This window comes from Drosophila miranda, chromosome 2 (genome assembly GCF_003369915.1).
Source record: "Drosophila miranda strain MSH22 chromosome 2, D.miranda_PacBio2.1, whole genome shotgun sequence".
Taxonomy (NCBI): domain Eukaryota; kingdom Metazoa; phylum Arthropoda; class Insecta; order Diptera; family Drosophilidae; genus Drosophila; species Drosophila miranda.
Genome location: NC_046675.1, coordinates 6287619 through 6307784, shown reverse-complemented (window position 1 = coordinate 6307784; position 20166 = coordinate 6287619). Strand labels below are relative to the sequence as shown.

The 20166-nt window shown below is 47.4% G+C and overlaps 2 protein-coding genes across 2 annotated transcripts; one reads left to right on the top strand and one right to left on the bottom strand.

Annotated features, from left to right (window-relative positions):
* The first annotated feature begins 917 nt into the window (after positions 1 to 917).
* On the top strand, positions 918 to 3778 carry LOC108154207. The gene is made up of 4 exons (XM_017284429.2): positions 918 to 1562; positions 1634 to 1702; positions 2310 to 2432; positions 2490 to 3778. The coding sequence occupies exons 1-4, from the start codon at positions 1389 to 1391 to the stop codon at positions 3630 to 3632; spliced, it is 1509 nt and encodes a 502-aa protein (XP_017139918.2). The 5' UTR covers positions 918 to 1388; the 3' UTR covers positions 3633 to 3778.
* Positions 3779 to 10356: 6578 nt separating this feature from the next.
* Positions 10357 to 16374, bottom strand: LOC108154185. Its single transcript, XM_017284360.2, has 3 exons — positions 14436 to 16374; positions 13112 to 13273; positions 10357 to 11861 (listed from the first exon to the last, which is right to left on the bottom strand). Exons 1-3 carry the CDS (start codon positions 16002 to 16004, stop codon positions 10827 to 10829), a joined length of 2766 nt encoding a protein of 921 aa, XP_017139849.2. The 5' UTR covers positions 16005 to 16374; the 3' UTR covers positions 10357 to 10826.
* Between the last annotated feature and the right edge of the window lie 3792 nt (positions 16375 to 20166).

The following is a 20166-nucleotide window of genomic DNA, read 5'->3' as shown; positions in this document are numbered from 1 at the left end:
AAGCCGCACAAGCACATCACCCTAACCCCACACCACCACCCAGGCCAGGGTCATTTAGCTGGGCGCAAAATTTAATGAAATTACCTACCAATTTCAATGTTATTTGGACAGCAACCTATGCACGTTCATGTCCGTTAAGCGCCAAACAGAAATGGCCCCATCTAATGGCAGAAAAACAATGAATGAAAAGCAACAAAAAAGCGAAAGTCAATTGGGGCAATGCTGGAGCGGTGGTCGGTTGTTTGGTGGCAATGCCAAATCCATTTGTCAGCTGCCAATTTCCATCAGTTATCATTGTTAGGGTTAATGGACGAGGCTGGCTTTTGGGCACAGGTATTTACTTTAGGGCCCCTTATTTATGTTTATCCTGCCCTGACACCTCCAAAGCCCTAACCCACGCCCCCCAGCCGGTTGCTGTTTTCATTTCTCCTTCTGATTTGTGCGTCAGTCAATGACAATACATTACCATTCGACACTGGCCTGGCACTGGCACATGCGACACGCAATTAAGCTAAAAAATAATCATATTTATTTTCAAATTGAATTACAATGTCGAAAATAAACATGCTCGTACATTTTGGGCGTTGTTAGGCCACACAAAAATTAAGCAAATAAACAGAGCTTCAACAGAGTAGAGAATGCGGTAGTAAGGTGAGTGCTTGAAATGTGCTGTATTCCAAAATTGGTGGATATTATCATACATTGTCGTTCGTTTTTAAGAATTTTCAAGTAATTTCAGCTAATGTTAGAGAATATTATATTCCATTGATAGTTATGTACTTCTGTTTTCCCCCTATCACGAATACATATCATTCCTTAGTCATTTCCGAGTCAAAACATACCTTTATCTTGGTAGCGCACACAAAAGCTGCATATGTCTTTCTTCCCAAGACAAAAGTTCAAATATTTACTTAGCCCCAGAAAGCGACAAGCGGCAAGAGGCAAGCGGCAAGCACACATACTTGCACTCGAACTCGTAAGACTAATTTCCATGCGCACAACCTGCTGGCTGGCTGCTGCTGTCAGCCAGCGAATCTGGCGGCCCTGGTCGCAGCCACAATTCGGCGCCGACAACTTACAACACACAGACACCAGATAGAAGCCGCGGAGCGGGCGAGGGCTAATTGGTGAGAGATGCTGTGAGCGCGGCCAAAAGCTGAAGCCAAAATTTGTTGTCATAGCCGATTGCGTCGGCCCAAAGCGCTCGGCAACTTTTCAGGCGGCCCACATAGACGCGCGAGACTTGCACGAAAAAGTAAAATACAGACTCTGAAAACAGTTTACCAGGTGAGAGCGCAGGTTGAACACGTCTCGCGCTAGCCACTTTTTTGTGGTTCCGTGTGGATTTTGGGCTGAATGCAACGCGAGATCTCTGAGGATTAGAAACAATGAAACATACGGACCGTGGCACACAGCCAAATGCAGCTTCTACCGAAGGTAAAGCCAAAGACAACGAAGCAGCGACATCTTCCGTTCGACTCTTGAGGATACCACGTGCTGCCCCCAGCATTGAGAACTACGGGTTTCATCTGACACGCAGCAAGTGGGATCCCTATCCATGGGTAATAAGTGGCAACGATAAGTGCAGATCCTGTTACGATCTTTAATCCGATATTGTGTTCACATAAAACAGGTCTGCGAGGTGGCCACGGGCACACCTGCAGCACTGTGCGGCCTCAAGACGGGCGACTGTGTTCTAGAGGTAAGATATAATCGGTCACACTACTTTATAAATCTCTTATGACATCTAAATTTGCATATATTGTATGTAAATACTAGACTCTGTCATTATTGGCACTGATTGTTGGTTTGCTTAATTGATTGAAACGTTCATAGTAGTTTTATCAGATGAGTGTAGAAAATAGAAAACACTCACCAAAACCCTGAAACAGTTGGTGAATTCAGAACCAGCTTTTGCGTTCGGACGGTCCGTACCAACGACTATACGTAATATTTAACGCAGGTAAATCGGAAAAGATTAATTAGCGCTAAATCAATAATGAAAACAAACAAAACTCTTGAACGACTTGCAGCGGCTGCAATAACAGCGCTTGGCTTAACAGTGATTAACAGGTTGAGTTAACAGAGCGCAGGCAAGTGGTTTAGCAGAAAGCAAGCAGGCCAAAGCAGTTCACTGTCAAGCAAGCAGTTTGTTTGAACTTGAAAATGTAAATGCGGCTGCTGTGCTTGTGCCTACAAAATAATTGATTAATTAATTCTTTGTTTTTAATGATTTTGATTAAGGAAAATTAAAAAGAGGAAAACTAATCAATTACCCAACAAGAATTAAATACTTGAACACATTTCAGGTCAATGGAGTAGATGTCCTTGGCCTGCGAGTCGCAGATGTGGCCAAAATAGTTAAGAGCCAAAAGGACTGCGTCACAATCCTGTGCTGGAACAGTGGTTGCGAAAAGGACTGTGATAAGAATGTAAGTAAGTCCGATTGAACACTCAAAACCGAAATTCTTTTATCAAAAACTCACCAGAGCATATGCTGTGCACCCATGCCGACCAGCCTAAGACGGCTCTCCATTGCCCTGGAGAGTATACTGCGCCTCATCGAGTGCCCCATCTGCAATCTGACCATAACTCCGCCGGCCATGCAATGTCAGAACGGACATGTGCTCTGCGTCGATTGCCGTATTCGGGCCGAGCGCTGTCCCGTCTGCCGGGACTTTTACACGCCGCGACGGGCCTTGTTGGCCGAACAGATTTACTTCACCATAGCAAATGCCTTTGAGATGTGTCGCTCGGAAGATAAATTGCGACAAAAGCTCTTCGCAGGCATCACCAAAGTCCCAGTCGCAGCCGTGCCGCAGCCGGCGAAAACAGATGCTGACCAAAGCATTTGGCGAAAACGAAGGCCGCTGCTGCCAACGAATAAATTTCTAACCAAGCTGCTGGAGGGTCGCAGCGACCCGCTGGAGAATCTCTTCGATTCCAATGCTGCCACACTGCTGCGCACTAATTCCACAGACAACTTCAATGCCTCCAATGGAACGATACAATCAGCAGAGCTAGCGGAGCCGACAGGGACACCAAGGACGACAACAATGCATCCGTCACATGATGAAATTTTGGGGCATCTTTCACTCTCAACAAATGATTTACGGCATGCAACAGTTAAGCTGAAAGGGCAGCCCAATGGAGAGAGTAATGTTCAAGTTGAAGGCGATGGGGAGGAGGGGGAGGAGTCCGGCAGTAGCCACAGCTCCGGCTCCGTCTCCTTCTGCTACTTGCCAACTCGTCCGCAGTCGTCCGACAGTCTCCTTTTCATTGGAAAAAGTCGACCCATCGCCCCTGCGCAACGTCCCCTACACGAGTGTATGCCACCCAATGTCAATGAATCTTCGAGCACGCTCCAACTACCAGCAGCAGAGACCCCACCACCTTCTGTCACTCTGAGTAAATGCGGGACGGAGAATTCGCCGGAGGAGGTTGTTCAAACAAAGCCAACCTCTGCCTCTCTGCTTTACTGCTGTCCGAGCGAGTGCACCTTGCGATTTGATGATGAACTGACGCTAAACCAGGACAAGGATCAGCAGAAGCATCAGCAGAAGCAGCAGCAGAAGCATCAGCATCAACGAGAGAACTGCTGCTGCTACAAATCCGCTTTTCGTCTGCTTTGAGCATTCAGTGCCGCCAGGCAACTTAATCAACGGCCATGCACTTATCATTGGGAGGGGACGTTTTCTTTAGGCAGTCCAGACCGGTCCAGTCGTATTTTTTTTGTTTTTGTGTACTAATTAAATTAAACGCCAGTTGCTTTGCCAAAGTTGCTTATCGCCCGAGCAGACCAGACCATTGCCGTCCCAGAGCGTGAGCATCTCTGAAAGAGAAAAATCTATGGGTGGGCCGGGGAGAGTCCGAGGATGCAAAGAAGTTGCCCCAATGCTGGATGCATTCAAGAAGGCTGCCTCCACTCGATGCCAACCAAAGAACTTGGCGAAGAAGATCTCTAGTTTAATCACTTCTGAACGCTTCAATGATTTTTTGTCATTTGGCGCGGCTCGATAATGAAGTTAGCAATGGTTCGGTCCAACTTTGACGTACCAGCCACAATGGGAATCCATTTGATAGATATGCCCATAAAAGAAGCGCTCCGTTCAAGTTATTATTGCAGGCAAGAACCCCGACCCGCCCGCAGATGCTGGTCAATCAAGAGTGAAGCGCGTAATAAGCTTTACTTATCATTAAGGCGGACAGAGACTGGCCTCGGCCTGGGCAGCGTCAGCCATAATGACAGCCGCAGTTGGTCAGCCATTATGTCGGCCATTTACCATTTAACATCAGTGCAAGCCCAGGCAAGCCCAGCCAAGGCAAGGCGTTAAAAGAACGCAAGATGTCAGCTTGGAGTAAACAACGCCAGCAGCAGGCATCCATCCTAGTTTTTCCTTCCGCAGCTCCGGACAACCGCACCATGCTCGACCAGAACAGAAGCCAGTCCCAGCCCCCTGCTGCCTCCTTGGATTGCTATGAAAATGTCATCAAAACCGGAAGTGGCAGTTTAATTTAAGCGCGTTAATTGAATTTTATTTTCTGCCATGCTGATCGCCCCTGACAGGCCCACAGCCGAACCAAGCCATGGTCCTGAGCCAGAGCCGGAGCTGAGGCTGAAGCCGGACCCGGCATCCGGATAGGATGCGGAAATTGATTTGCTGCTGTTGCATTGTGTGGGCGCTCGGCCATATCCCGTGGCGTCGTCGTCACTGGCCGTCACCTGGCCTCGGCAAACTTTAATTACAAACTTCTATGCCACATTATGCGGCAGTCAGCCAGTCAGCTGGTGGGAGGAGCTGGGAGGGGGTTTGTTGTACGGGGAGAAATCTGTTTAAATTGCTGTTATTGTTGCCAGTCTTTCTCTATTTCTCTGCCTTCTCTTCCCCCTGGCGCCTGCTCTCTCTCCGGCACTCCGTGTACGTGTTTATCTTTGTGTGTGTTTGTGTGTGTCGTACACTTTCTAATTGCATTTCATTATCTATTCGAAATTACAGCAATTTCGAGGGTCGCCAATGATATTGGTAGCACTAATGGAACCGGAACAAGTGCTCCTCCTTCACGGATGCCACAATTGCTGCGGTGGCAGTGCAATTAATTTCGACTTGTGAGACAAAAGAAATCTGAAGGTAAGCTGCTGCTGCTGCTGCTTCTGCTGCATCTCGTTCAGATTTTGCCAGGATGAGTCTCATTCATTTGGTTTTTAATTAATGTGAAGCACTCATTATCGACTGCAATTTTACCTTGGATTTACAGGACTTGAAGATTGTTAAAGCTCTTCAGAGATTGGAGATTTGCATCCTTGGTAGCAGAGCCGCACAACCACAACAGTAGATGCAGCAGCAGAAGCAGCAGAAAGTTTAAGTTCTTCGCTTGCATCAGAATAAACGGCACTTTGGGGCGAGTTTTGCAGCAATACACATACACAGGCACAACAACAGCAGCAACAAGGGCAACACTAAGTGGTAATGGGCAAAACAATAAATTTACTTTGGAGCAAAATTTCGCTGCCACACCCACTTGAGCACTTGCTGCAATGTTAGGGGTCACGTCAGTGCAGCAGCAGCACCACCACACCATACCACACGGTGCATGACGGCGTATGCGTACGCTACCCAGGGGCCAGGGCTTATCAGCCGTGGCCGTGGCAGACAGCTTTTGCAACATTGTGACCGACCACCACCGCCCCCGCCCTTAGAAATCAGGGAAGAGGAAGCATGCAACAATTCGGAGAATCCTTCCATTTTGGCGGCGCAGCTGTTCCGTGTACCGCCACAACCTTAGAAAGTTTCTAACGAGCATTTGGCCACCCCACTCGCACCACCACGGACTTTGCCCTATGTTGCACGCTGTTGCCTGTTGGCTGTTGGCTGTTGCCTCATGGCCCGTTATTGTTACTGTTTAGGCGGCAAACAACATGTGCGGTTGTCATAAATTTAACGCCAAAGGAGCATTTTAAGCACTCAGACAGAGTTCTCCCTACCCCAACCCCGAACAACTATGAGTACGGGGAGGAGTTTGTCGTCTAATTACTCTCAGGGTAAACTTTCGGCCAAGGACCCTCCCTGATATATAGACATTCATCTGTGTGTGTGTGTGTGTGGGAGGGGGGGGGGGGGGGGGGGGGAGGCTAAGTGAAAACTTTGACGAGCCACCGGAAATGTTTAATTAATTACACAATGGCAAAATGCAATATGCAGATGCTGCGTGGAAAATGTTTTCATATTTAAATGCTCGTTCCCGTTCGCTTTCGAATATTTGAAATTGTCAATTGAACGATGCTTGTATTGTGGTATTGTGCAGGGTGATATGGAAATTATTTATTCAATTAAATGTTAAAAAACGTGCTGCTGCCAGGACGTTATATTGCATTATCGATGGGGGCCAGCACCACAGTAAAATATGGTACACATGTCTGATTTATTTTATTTCTCTCCATTATATCTTTGCTTCCTTCGTATCCGACAAAAGCAAAGAGCGAAGGTATCATGTGCTGGCGTGTTGTATGCAACAGAAGACTTGTGGAAAATTATTATACTTTCCATACTGGCGGCACGTTTCATTCTTATGACAAAATGTTTTTTGTAAGTAATTCAATACGTAAGAGAGACTTTGAGGAAAACCTTTAATCAAAAATCATCTTTCTTATAAGAGATAATAATAAAAGACAACAAAAAATACCGAAAAGCAGTTTAGAAAATAATATCTGCACAAAAGTATATGGAGATCTGTTTTTTGGCATCAAAGATTGAATAATCCTCCCTATTAAATAAATCAGTTTTATTTTCCCATTAATTGGGTAACTTTTAGTCGAGCTATAGACGAGGGTGGGCTTACTGATTTCCTTGGTCGAAGCTCCGCAAAGAAACTTAATTATGCTCGAGCGACACGGCGCCGCCAACCAGCCTGATTAAATTAAAATGAATACGAATACGAGTATGAAATGAATTCAGAGCGCTGCCATTCATGGGGGACTGCCCCATAAATAGGCAACAAAGCGCTTTCCTTCCCACTCGGAGGACATGTGAGTGACACATTTCACACTGAGATTGAATTAATTGAAACATTGCGCTTTTAATCGAAAACTCAGCTGGCGATGGCTCTCTGGAAAAGGAAAGTGACAGTCACAGTCACAGCCATAGCCACAGCCCTTTGACTCCTTTTATGAATCGAAATATGAATGTAAAATGTACATATATCTATAGCATTATATCACATTCATCCCACGGCCACAGAAACCATCCGAAAACAGCAAATTAAACCATTTTTGCGACCACAATTACAAAAAGTTGGGAAGACACATTGCAAACAAGGACTGCCCGCAGTCCTCCCGGCGTTGGGTTCCGTTGGAAATTAAAATTAAAATTCCATTGATTAGAAAATTGTAAATGCATGGAATTTTGGTATATCGCTCTGTGGCGATCTTTGGATTTGCATAATTGCGGAACAAACCGCCGAAACGCACTGAAAATCGGAGCCACAGAAGCAGCAGCGGTAGCAGCGGTAGCAGCAGCCTGTGGCAGCAACAGCAGATGCTTATCGGAGTGGAACTTGCCGCCGGGCAATGGCGAGCTGCTGACTCCTGCCTCCTGCCGCCTGCCTGGTGGTGTGTTGCAGGAGGCACATAAATATCAAAAATTCTAACACGTGGAGTTGGGTGCTTTGGCTGGGAAGCCTGAAACCTGTTCGCTTTTTGCATCCTACGCTCCATGCGAGCGGTGGCTGGTGGGAGTTTTTAATTAAAATAAAAACGAACAGCAAAAACGGCAATGGAAATGCCACATAATTGTCGAATTGTTGCCACTTGCCACGCATATGTGTGCACGAGCATTCGAGTATTTGAGGGCGTGACCGTCGACTGGGATGTGCGGCTCTGCTGATTAACAAAAATAAATTGTGAGCGCGACTGTCGTATAACAATTACTCCTACAAACACACACACACTCGTACAGGTAGCGGCAGCCATTTTCATAAAACTTCACAGCCTCCAGTTGTGTGTATCTGTGTGTTGTTTGGTTTGCGTGGGTGTTCGTGTGCGTGCGTGTGTGTGAGCTAGTAAATATTTAGCTGCCATCACACACACTCTGTGCACGATTTCTGCACTTTAACCTCGGAAGCGAAAAATTCATTTGCGGCCCAACCTAACATCCGAAAAGGAGGGAGCCATAACAGAAAACAGGACCCTCTAAAGCCAGCCGATGACCACTTGTAGCCCTCAGCAGGCAGTCCAGTGGCCAGTTAATGCTTAATACTAGGGGTATGCCGCATTGAGAGGGTGTATGTAACGTGGGCATTTATTCGTAGGGGTAGTATTTGGGGAATAGCACAACTTGATCAGGGATTAGTGATGGATCTCTTACGGTAGAGCTGGTGAAGCATAATTTGATTCATTCGAAAAGCAAATAGTACGATCCGTTCACTGGCTCACTATATACATCATTCATGATACATTGTGCTGGTGATACATTGATTCTTTTTTAGTTATCTATCAATCTATCTATCTATCTATCTACTGCCACTATAGCTACCATCCCATCCTATCGGGCTTCTTCTTTTTACAGTGCTGTTCGAATGGAGCATAACTTGTACCTTCTGTAATCCCAGTGGTACTCCCCTCACAGCGGGTATCTTCTAGTCGCAACACAGAGAAGGCAGTACCAAGGGAAAAACAGAGATAGAGGACTACATAGTGTTAGTAAAAAGTCAGCTCCGACAAAAGTCAAAATCATGTGCATGTGCGCTCATGTTTTATGTGCGATATATGCCGCCGCTATGTTCTGCGGCGCTGCTTTTAATTGCTTTGCATTTTCGTTGTTTATTTTGTTGATGTTGTCCCTGTCTGTCTCAATGTGTGAGTGTGCATGTGTGTGTGTGTGTGTTTGGGGCATGTAATGAAGACCCGTGTCGGTCTGCATATTAACTGGCACACTTGCAGCATTTTTAAATGCATCTGTATGACCGAACACCCGCCCCCATTCCCTAAGCATTTTTAGGGCTGTGGTTGTACAGCAAAAACAGAACACCGGAAACGGAAAGGGGTAAGTGGGTGCCGGGCTGTTTGGGTGGTTGGGTGTTGTGTGGGCCGGCTTTCATTGTCTGTCATAAGCATAAATGGTTATTAATATTAAAGTTCATAACGGCCAATGTTAACTGCTCATTTAACGGGGCCATGGCTTCTGGCCACTTTATTTTTGCCTGACTGCCTCACTTCCTCTCTGCCTCTCTGGCTTGGCCTGTACAGTGCCCACTACTCCCATGACCCCGACGCCGCTTTGCTCATTGATATGTTGGCAGTTGTTTACACATTAACAGCCCGCTGTGTGCACCATGCCCGCGGGCACTTTCCAGCCAGTTAACGAAAGAGGACATTTGAGCCTTATTAAGTCGGTGAAATTGCATTGGCAATGCAACAGTACTGCCGCCTCGCTGTGGCATCATGGCTTACGGTATTACTTTCCACATTTATGAGGCGTACACTGGTAATATCTGATGCAGCTATCCATTAGGGAAAGGCAAGACTGTTCTGCTGGTAATGTTAAATCAAATTAGGGAAAACTCACATACATACAACCAGGACCCAGGACGATAAAAACCAAACCGATTCAATGCGAAATCAATGCGCGAGTGAGCGCAAATTAATTGAACGCTTAAGCCGATTTTTATGAATTTTATATGAAATTTAAATGAATACGAATACGAATGCGAATGCGAATGCGAATATGTACTCGCACTCGAATTTATGTGTATGGACAAATGAATGCGAATCTGAAAATGTGTTAAATTCGTATAATAAATTAACTACATAAATATACATACAAACATACTCCAGTGAGTTTATGAGGGGTGTGGAGGAGTCTCCGTTTGGTGTAAATTATTTTTTGAATGCACAGCAATTAAGTGAAGTCAGGCGGGCAAACATGAAACGGAAATCCCAGCATGTTGTTCGTGGCTCCCTTTCCGTGTTTTTCTGCTTCGCGGGCCAGGTGTAATATGCATATATCGGAAGGGGATCGAAGGGGATCCTAAGGGTCAAATGGCTACCCAGGAGTGCATATGTTAAAGGGAATGATACATATCTTCCAGCTGCAATAAATGGCATATATATCCGATTTATTATGGGCTCAGAACAGAAAAAAGAGCCTGCACGGCTCTCTCTGTGATAATTTTTTAAGGTTTCTTATCCACCAATAAATATTTATAGCTCCAACCAAACGTAGTGCCATAGAAGGGTGGTACTGAGAGATTCCTGATTAAGTTTTATGTATACTCACCATTTCAGCATTCAGTTCAACACCTTTCCATTGTATGGTTTTTGCATTAAATCCATTTTAATCCGAAACATTAACTTTACTCGTATATTCTTTATATTGTCTGTTATTTCTGTGTATTTTTTTGCTGTAGTTCACATAAATGTTTATTCACATAGTGCGCAAAGTAATTAATATGCATATTTTAATATAATTACATATTCAAACAAGATGCATAAGGAAAAAAAACCATGGAAATTAATTTAATTAATGCGATAAAGTGCATCTTTAACAGGGCACTTCTCGAAGGGTACTTAACGTAGGTCTGTAGAGTACGTACTAGAACTAAATTGATGATTCCAGCTCTCTCATGGCGGGCTGAGGAAGAGGCTGGAGGAAGACACTGCTAATCACTGGAACCGACGGGACATCTAGGAACGTTTCTAATGCTTAATAGATAGATGCTATGTACAAAGGTCTTGGGGGTCCCTTAAGGGCTCAGGCACTGAGATCTTTGGATACAGATTCGCTGACTTTCGGTGGGCTCTAACTAGAACTAAACTTAACCTATGTTCGAACTCAGATGAACTCCTGAAAGTCCAGCATATCGAAATTGTTATCAAACTCCTGATCCGATTCTAAATGTAAATGAACTGCCGGGCTCTTGGACCGCAGCCCACTGGAAGTGGGGTCGTACGTGTCGGCCATATACTTTGTCACGTACTCGAACGACACAAACTCGCTCAAATGGCATTTGTTGTCGATGCTGCCGCTGCCGCCCTCTGTGCTAATCCCATTAGCGGCTGAGGAAACTGCCGGCTCGGCATTGCCCCGACCCGGACCCGGACCCGGACCCGGACTGTGCCCATTCGCTGCTGTCAGCAATTGTTCGAGCTCGCTTAATTGATTAATATTTTCATGGCTGTCGCTGTAGCCGCCATTGTAATTGTTGTTATTGCTACTATTGCTGCTGCAAACGCTCAGCGCATCCGTTTCCGTTGCGGGCGCCATGTTGCTGCTGCCGGCATCGTAAAGAGCATATGTTGTTGCCGCTGCCGATGCCGATGCCGATGATGATGCTGTTGTCTGTACTGTGGTTGCCACGTTATGGCCTCCTGCTCCTGCCGATGTTGCCTCATTCTGATTGTGCTCAATGATGACAATGCAATTTGACAACTCATTAAAGTTCATTGAATTGTTATTAGCTGCAACATTGCCGCAGACATTGCGGTTTGTCCTGTCCGCAGTCGTCGGCCCGTTCTCGATGTGAAGCATCGAATCGCTGCAACTATTGCTGCGGTGCTGTCGATGCTGCTCACCTGTCGCCGCCGCCGCACCTGTCGTCGCACCTACGGGCGCCCCACCGCCCAGGGCCTGGGCCTGGGCCTGGGCATGGGCCTGGGCCAGGGCCGACTCTGAGTGACGGCGTGTTTTGGCCGCCTTCTTGCTGCAGGCGCCATTGCCATTCGATGGGCCACCCCCGCCGCCGGCAGATTTGCGGCGCACCAGCTGTCCATTGGCATTGCGCAGCGCGTGATTCTTGACATGTTTGCGCAGGCTGGAGGGATCCGTGTAGCGCTTGGTGCATCCCGGCAGCTGGCAGGCATACGGTTTCTGTTTCAATAGAGCGCGAATGGAGACGAGAGAGAGAGAGCGTTGCATTAATATTTGCCAGCTTCAATGGAGACCACCGCAACAGCGGCTCCGGCACAATATGTAGCTGTTGCTGCTACCTAAAAGTATGCAATTGATTTGTCCCCACCCCCCATGCACACACACAATAGAGAGAGGAGGACCTGCCTGCATATGGCTTGGCATATTTGCCAAGTCAAATCGTTTTGAAATGTCATGATGCATTTTGTTTGTTCTGGCAATGCTGCTGTGTCCTGTGTCCTGTGTCCTGTGTCCTGTCCGCGGGCACCAGGAGCATCGGAAAAACACCCACCCCACCGACCCATCCACACATTGTATCCTTTTCTGATCCTGATTGGCTGCCCCCGCCCCCGCCCTGACACTGCACCTAGTGCGGGGCTAGTAACTCGTTTAGTTTATTCGATTTTCCTCCTGCTGCCTGGCCGTGTCCTGGCCTGGCCTGGCCTGGTCCTTCATGCCGGTTTTGACCTTTTTTCCGGTTGTCCTACGCGCTAACGCGGCTGCTGCTATTGCTCCTGCCGCTGCTGCCGCCGTGCTGCTGCCACCGTTCTAGCTGTTGCCGTGGCCCTTGCCGATGCTGTTACTTTTGCCACCGGGCCTTGACTACACACACACACTCACACCGAGGCAAAACTATAAATCACTCAGGCAGCGAAATGCGAAATGTGCACATGTCATGCTGGCAGCAGCAGCAACAGCAACAGTGGCAGCCACAATAGCAGCAGCAGCAGCAGGAGCAACTGTGCCACACTTTTTGTACCCTTGCTGAGGGTATGCATCAATCTGCACCTGTTTCTATGCAAATCAGTATATCAGAAAGGTCTGTCAGTGCATTTCAAAAGATTATCCCACCCAGATGCAGTTTTCTGACTTTATTGTATGACTGTATCACAGACCCTTGGCTCTGCCAGGGTATCTGAGGCAGCGACCCCCGTTTATAGCCTTCCCTTGTATCTTTTTTGTTCGTTTTTTGTTGTTGTTGTTGTTTAAGTGACTCTGTCTCAGCTGTCTGGGCTGTGCCGCTAAGCGCCTTGGCATCCATTAAATCTTAAAGCTGCGCTTGGGACCCCAACTGCATCTTGCTGCCCCTCCGGCAGCGAGCTCTTCAATTTCCTTTTGACACGCATTGCAAATTGCTTGCCCCACGCACTCACACATACACGCTGGAACAGAGGGGCTGGTGGGGCTGGTGGGACTGAGCGTGTACTCACCGTATCGTAGTGGGTCCTTTGATGTTTCGCCCGATCCGAACTATTGCTGAACGCTTTGAGGCAACCTTTATACTGACAGCCATAAGGCCGTTCCCCCGTGTGCGAGCGTTGATGAATTTTCAAATTTTCCAAACGCGAGAATGCTTTATTGCAGCCGGGAAACTGTAATGGAAAAAATACAACAACAAAAAATGAAAAGTGTCATCGAAAATTGCAATTACTGCCGCAGCCCAAGAGGGGGAAAGCAGGTGCGACAGAGAGAGGGAGATTGAGTTGAGTCGAGTCGAGTGGAGTGGAGTTGAGTTGAGAGTCCGAAGGACGTATGAAATTGTGACCTCGATGTTGCTGGTTCTGGCCCCCAGGTGTCGCAGGTAGCCACTTCCACAGTGTCCTCTCGCACACCTGTCACACACCCCCACACACACACACACACGCCCATTCAAAGGCCAAATTACGCTTTTGCAACAGAAACAGGAGCAGAAACAGGAACACAAGTGTAATGGCAAAGCCAGCTCCAAGCTCCAAGCTGATGACGGACATGGGTCGCTGAGTGGGGGTATTTTTTAGACCAAAAACAACCAAGAATCCATCAATTACTCAAAAATCAAAATGAAAGAGCATGCCGGATAGAGCGATGGGACGTAGAAGATAGAGTCACGGTGTGGGTGTGCGTGTGTGCGTGTGTGTGCCCCCTAATAACATTACCAGCACAACTCTATTTCAAGTGGACTCCTTTCGACTCCTGCTACTCGGGCCTGGGGCCCCGGCCTTACGCTCTGACTCTGTCAATTTCTGTGATTGCTTTGCGCCGCACAATTCATCATCTGAGAGCGATGGCAGCTCCAATGCCGCATCAAATGTCAACACTTGCATGATAAAAGGCAAAACAAACCGTTTAGTCGACTATAAGATACCCTCTACAAGTATTTGGCAAGTACCTTGGAAAGGCTCTCACAAAAGATAGAAGGTCAAATTTGCTTTCAAAATCCCTCACTAGTATTTCTTTACATCTACTGAATATACCCTTTTACTACCCGAATACCAGGCATCACAAAAGCAAACTAACACAGCAATCGTGTTGGGGTTGGGGTTGGGATTGGGTCTAGAGCAAACGATCCTTGAGTGGAAAAATCTTGTTTAGAAACGTAGTCTCTCAACATAAACAAATATAGCCAGCAGCTGTGCTGGAAAAAAAAAATATATAAACGCCTCTTGTCTTGTGATTTTGAAAAATGGTATTCTACACGAGATTGGAAAGGTTTTCACTGGATTGGGACTGGGATTGAGGCTGGGATTGAGATTGCGATGTAGCAGCAATACGTACCGGACATTTATTGGGCTTTTCGCCGCTGTGAACACGCATGTGAATGAGCAATTTGTAGCGGGCATTGAACGGCTTGTAGCGCCTGGGACAGTCGAGCCAGAAGCAGGAGAAGTCCTCTCCCTTGCGCACATCGACATGACACTTCTCGATGTGCTCCACGAAGGCCTGCTGATGAGGGAACTCCACATTGCACCCAGTCCAGCGACAGATGAGTGGCAGTGGCTCGGCCTCTGCCTCTGCCTCCGCCTCCGCCTCCACCTCCGGCTCTCCATCGCAGCAGCTCTCCGGCTTGATCTCGCTGGGCTGGACAAAAACCTCGTTGTCGAGGTCGTCGTGTTCCACCTCATTCTCATTGTCATCGTCCTCGCTGTCCGCGTTGCCCATACCCATACCCATACCCATCGCCGGCTCCAAAGCCTCAGTTTTGATCAACTCATCCGCAAAATAATTAGCCATATCGGATTTGGTGCCCTGGTCGCCGCCCAGCATCAGCTCGTCGAGCTCGTCAATGGTCCAGATGATTTTGTGTTCACGGTTCGGCTTTTCGATGGCGTGCGACATATTATTTTGATAATTTTCGGCCGCAAACTGCGACCCCGGGCCGGAATAGAGATTCGAGTAATCCTCGTAATTGCTGGCGCACATGGGAATGCATTTGGGAGTCCCGAATGTGGAGCTCATCGATGGCAGCCTTGTGGGCGAGGGCTCCTGCTTGATGGGCTGCAGCAGGCCGTCGTACATGTTGCACAGTTTGGGCGATGATGTGGCTGCCGTGGATGTGGATGTGGCCGTGGCGGATGTATCTGCCGTGGCGGTGACTGACATCTCGCCGAGATTGAAATTCAACCAGGCATCCAGGTGCGGTGATGAGCACGGTGATTGGTTTTTCGATTGGCAATTAATTTCATCATAATTAAAATAATCAATATCCAGATTAATGGAGTCGGCCTGCGTGGCAGCCAGAGACGAGGCAGTCACCTGGCTGGACTGTGCGCTGCAGGGCGTGTAGGGAGTGTAGGGCGTCGACGGCGGCGGCTGCATCAGTCCGGAAAAGTCAGGCTCCCCCGTTAGCCGAGCAATGTCCTCCGGCTCGAAGCGGAAGATATCCTCGCGATTGAGCTGTGTGTACTGGCCCTGCTGGTACGGCATACCGCCCGAGTGGTCCGCCGAGGCGCACACAATATCATCGTGGTCCTGGTCGAAGTCCTGATCCTGCCCCACATAGTTGTGGCAGTCGCTGAACACCGAATTGGGTGTCTCGGCGGCAAAGCAGAGGTGCGAAAAGTCCGGAAACTGCAGCTCCCCGGTGGTAAAGTTATTATAGCCATCGCTGCCGGCTGGCTCCACCTTTAGCGGGGCCCGAAAGGTGTCCTGGCCCCGATTCGAACCTCCGCCAATTGTGGCACTCAGCGGGGGTGACATGAAGGCGCCGTAGCAAGTGTTCTCCTCGAAGGCCTTGCCTGGCATCGATGGTGCTGTCTTGACGTACATGCCACCGATGCCGCCTCCGCCGCCGTTGTGGCTGGGAATGCTCAGTGGCAGTTGCTGGGACTTGAGCGTGGAAGACATATTACGAGTATGGGTGACGATTTTCTGCTTTTTTTTTATATCTTGTGTCACGAAAGGCGACCGCTTTCACTTTCGCATTTCCGGCAGTTGTCTGGCTCGGCTCTGCGATTTGGCAGCGTACGAGTATTGTCCAAGTTGGGAAAAGTGCCAATATTTTTTATGGTCACAGAACGCGGGAAATCCCAAAAGAACACACGCACACTGATACACTCACACCACGGCACACTCACACACACACACACACACTCGGACGGCAAGACGAGAGTTTTTCTATTTCGATAATCGCTGTTCTTTGGCTCTCATTAGTTCTTGGTACTTGTGTGATGTTCACGCCACCGCGTTCTATCTGACAATAACCCGCAGCGCTGGTGCCGCACGGTTTTTAAATGCCCGGAACGGGAATGGGAGCGGAATGGTTACGATACGGGAGCGGGACGGGTACGGGAGCAGCGTTGGATCCTGCCTCTGCTGCGACACTCTGCCTCGGCTCGGCGGCCTCTGCCATGATCGGTGTGGCACTCTTCTTGGTTTTTCTTCTTTGGCACGCACATGTGCTCCCGCTTCCCCTCACTCCTCTGATCGCACTGCTGTAGCTGCTGCTGCTGCTGCGACTTACCCCTGCCCTTGTCCCCCCGTCCACCCTCACTTTCAGTGCGTCCCTCTCTGTCTATGTCACGGTTTTCCTGTCGTGTTTTAGTACTGTTGCTGTTGTTCTTGTTAATACTGTTATTTTAGGCTTATGTTTGTGTATAGAAAATTATGCGTGAGTCGTGAGCAGAGTGCCCGGTGGGAAATGCGTTGATCCAGAAAGGGAAACTATTGGTTACGGGAAAATTGGATACAAAATAAGAGGATGCCATTACCGATATTACATTAAGCTGCTTGAAATACTGCTTGCAGTAGAGCTTCAACTGCTGTACTCCACACAAGCAGTTAAATTTCCTGTTCCTGCATTCACGGCTTTGACTGCTTGCGTATGGCAAAGCAGTTATCTACTTGACGAGCTCTTCTGAAGAGAATCTTCAGCGCAACTATAAACCACTCAGAGGCTAGAGCTATGCATATCAAATACACATATGATTCATTTTGATCTTCCTGCTGCCGAATTTTCCACCGAGCACTTGACCGTGGCACTGTCTGATATCTCTGCTGCCTCTCCGCGCACATTTCCAGCGGGCGACGGCGACGGCAATTGCCTGTGTGCCGCTGCCGCTGCTGCTGCTGCTGCCTCCCGATCTTGCCACTGCACACATGGCGTGCAAGTGTGCTCTTGCTTTCCTCTGCATCGTCATCGTTGCAATAATGCTCTTGTGCTACTTGTTGTTGTTGTTGTTGCTGCAGCTAGGCTGTCGAATGTTTTAGCACTATTTTTTATTGCCACATAATTCCCCATTTTTTTTTTTTTGGTTTTTTGTTCTTATTTTTCCCCCTTTACTTTGGCTTGGCAGGCGGGCGGAAAGTACAGTAAGTACGCGAGAGCATGAGCTAAATTTATTAAGGCAAGTCATTTGCCTGCCTCTACAGAGGCTGGAGGACGAGTTCCTGAGGAGACAAATAGCACACACACGTACTCCTGCTCTGGAGAGGCAGTTCTCTCGCATTTTTGTTATTTTTAGCTCTCAAGAGAGTGGTGTGCCGCCTGCCCGCTAATGCCCCTGACAATATGTTTTTAATTTGCGCCACAAAAATGCAATTGCGAAACTATTTGCTTGCCCCCACTCCCATCCCAGCACTTGTTGTCCTAGGCCCGGGAATTGCAGCTGTCAATCGAGTAATTGTAATTGTTGTAATAGTGCCATATCCGGAGTGTGAATCACTTCCAATCCATTCGTAACAATATGAGTTTCCTTCCACTAAAAGTTCCAGTTTTTCCATCCCCCAGTGACCAGCCAGGCACTTCATCATTAAATGATGCCATCTTCTCGTAATCTTCATATTTTTTATGTTTTTTGGCAAGCATCGCGACTTGGCGCACGTTCGTCGGGATGGCAGCAGCTGCCTGCCCCTGGTCTGAGGTCTCGGTCTCGGTCTGGGTCTGGGTCTGGGTCCTCTCTGCCCGGTCGCGTCAAGTCAATTCAGAAACGTTTAACACACAATTTTTACCACTTGCGCGTTTGTCATTTTGCAGCAAAAAAAAAAAATGAAGAAAAAGAACTGGGCTCCTGGCCAAAAAACCGTGTGGCCGCTGCCTTTGTTAGTCGCCCGATTGCGACAACTTACATCATTGTTAAAATTAGTCGATTTTGGCCATACACTGCCTCTAGCCTGCTGATAGACCTGTGGTCCGCTCCTGGACTGCCCCCGATGCCAGTGCGATTTGGTGTCTATAGTTCTCTGTGAAGCCGATGACGCGCGGCGACTTTTCTTGGGAAAACACTCAACCATTTCCGCTGTCAAATGCTGCTGCGGGTCCCTCTGTTGAATATTAATTTTCACAAGATTTAAGGTAATTTATCTTGGGCGTGGGCAGCACCGTACCGTGCCGTCCCCCAATTTACGAGCCTGATTTTGTCTGGAGGAAAGTTTCAATTTCAATTAAATTGCGGTGTGAATCAGTCCGCTCTCTTCTTCTTTGCATGAATGCAATCTCGTTTGAGTGAATTTGTATGGACATTATTTTAAAAACTCATCAGATTAATTAGCTGTATAAGCTTTCGACTCTCCAACTGAATGAATGACCCTTGCAATGGCCTGGCCATGGCTGGCCACACGAATGCTTTTACGCAAAACATTTCCAATGAAATTTTCATATTTTTTCCGACTGCAGAATGCAGAATGCAACAAACACACAACATTAATGGATATACTCCGAATGCCGAATGCCGAATGTTTGGTCAACATCATAAGTCCCGCAGAGAAGGGGATTGAATGAGTTTAATGAAAAATCGTAAATAAAATGCGGGAAAAAAACGGCGAAAAGTGTACTAAATACAATTTATTTGTTGCCAAGTAATGAGACTGGTGTGCGGTGTCGATTTGTTAATGAAATTTGTACCAATACGTTTGCCGCTGGCTCTGGAACTCGGAAAAATATACGATCATACTAGTGTATATGTACATATATTTACATGTGCCAGTGGATTCATAAATTTGTCAATGATTTTCCACTTGACAGGGTTGTGGAAATGGTCGCGTTTATTTACTTCACATTCCCCATCGACAGGGTCTTGTTGGAGGTTGGGGGGGGGTTAGTGTCAGATCTGGGGTAATTGTATGAAAGCAGAAACGAAATGGTTATGGCCTTTTGTTTATTTCCAATCATAGACATCATCTGGGGCCGCTGCTTTGCATGTGATTCGAAAATGAGTTCAAATAAATAAATAAGAAAACATTTCGGATGGGCTCTGTTTGGACGAGTTTTACCACTCGCAGTACTCATTTGTCAAAATAGAATCATGCATAAACAAAGTCTCTTGATTACCAGCAGCTCAATCTGGGCAGAAAATTGCATCTGATTGAAGGGGGGGATTCAGGGCCAGAGGAACTGCATTGTTAGCTATCAAAATTGTGATGCTGTGTTACGGAATTCATTAGCATACACCTGTTAGTCCTTTTGTTGAAGCAGTAAACCCCTGTATCACGTGTAATCTCATTTCTAGACCCTTCTGCACTTGCCTCTATCTGAAATTGGTATTATTTTTTCAAGAGGAGGTACACACAAATCCAATTGCCTGAAAGCCAAACAAGTAGGCTGCAAAAACACTTTCTCCCCACCCCACAACAAATACGCTTGCTCCCCACTTGGCAACATTTCAAAGTATCGTATCTTTGCATTTGCCCAAGGGCCAGGGCTGGCATTTTCTCGTCAATTTGCGGAGGTGTTCTGAGCAGCAATCTCATGCTGTCTCCCCATGGATATATCTCGTTCAACAAGTAAATTTGTCAGAGCGTAATTTGATTTTGTTTAGCCAAGAGGAATGGGTAGGGAACAACACCGACATGACATTGTCAATGTTTAATTTGTAATATGAGACGCGCAGGCGCGACATTCAACTTGAACTAGCCTCCGCACACCATTCTCCGCTCCACCATTCTCCACTCTCCGCTCTCCCCTCATTCTGCCCCCTCCGTTTCCTGTCAAAATGTCAAATGATTGCGTTGACATGCATGTCGGAGTCGCCGCTGCTATCGTCTCCGATCTGGTGCAGCGAAATATGTATGT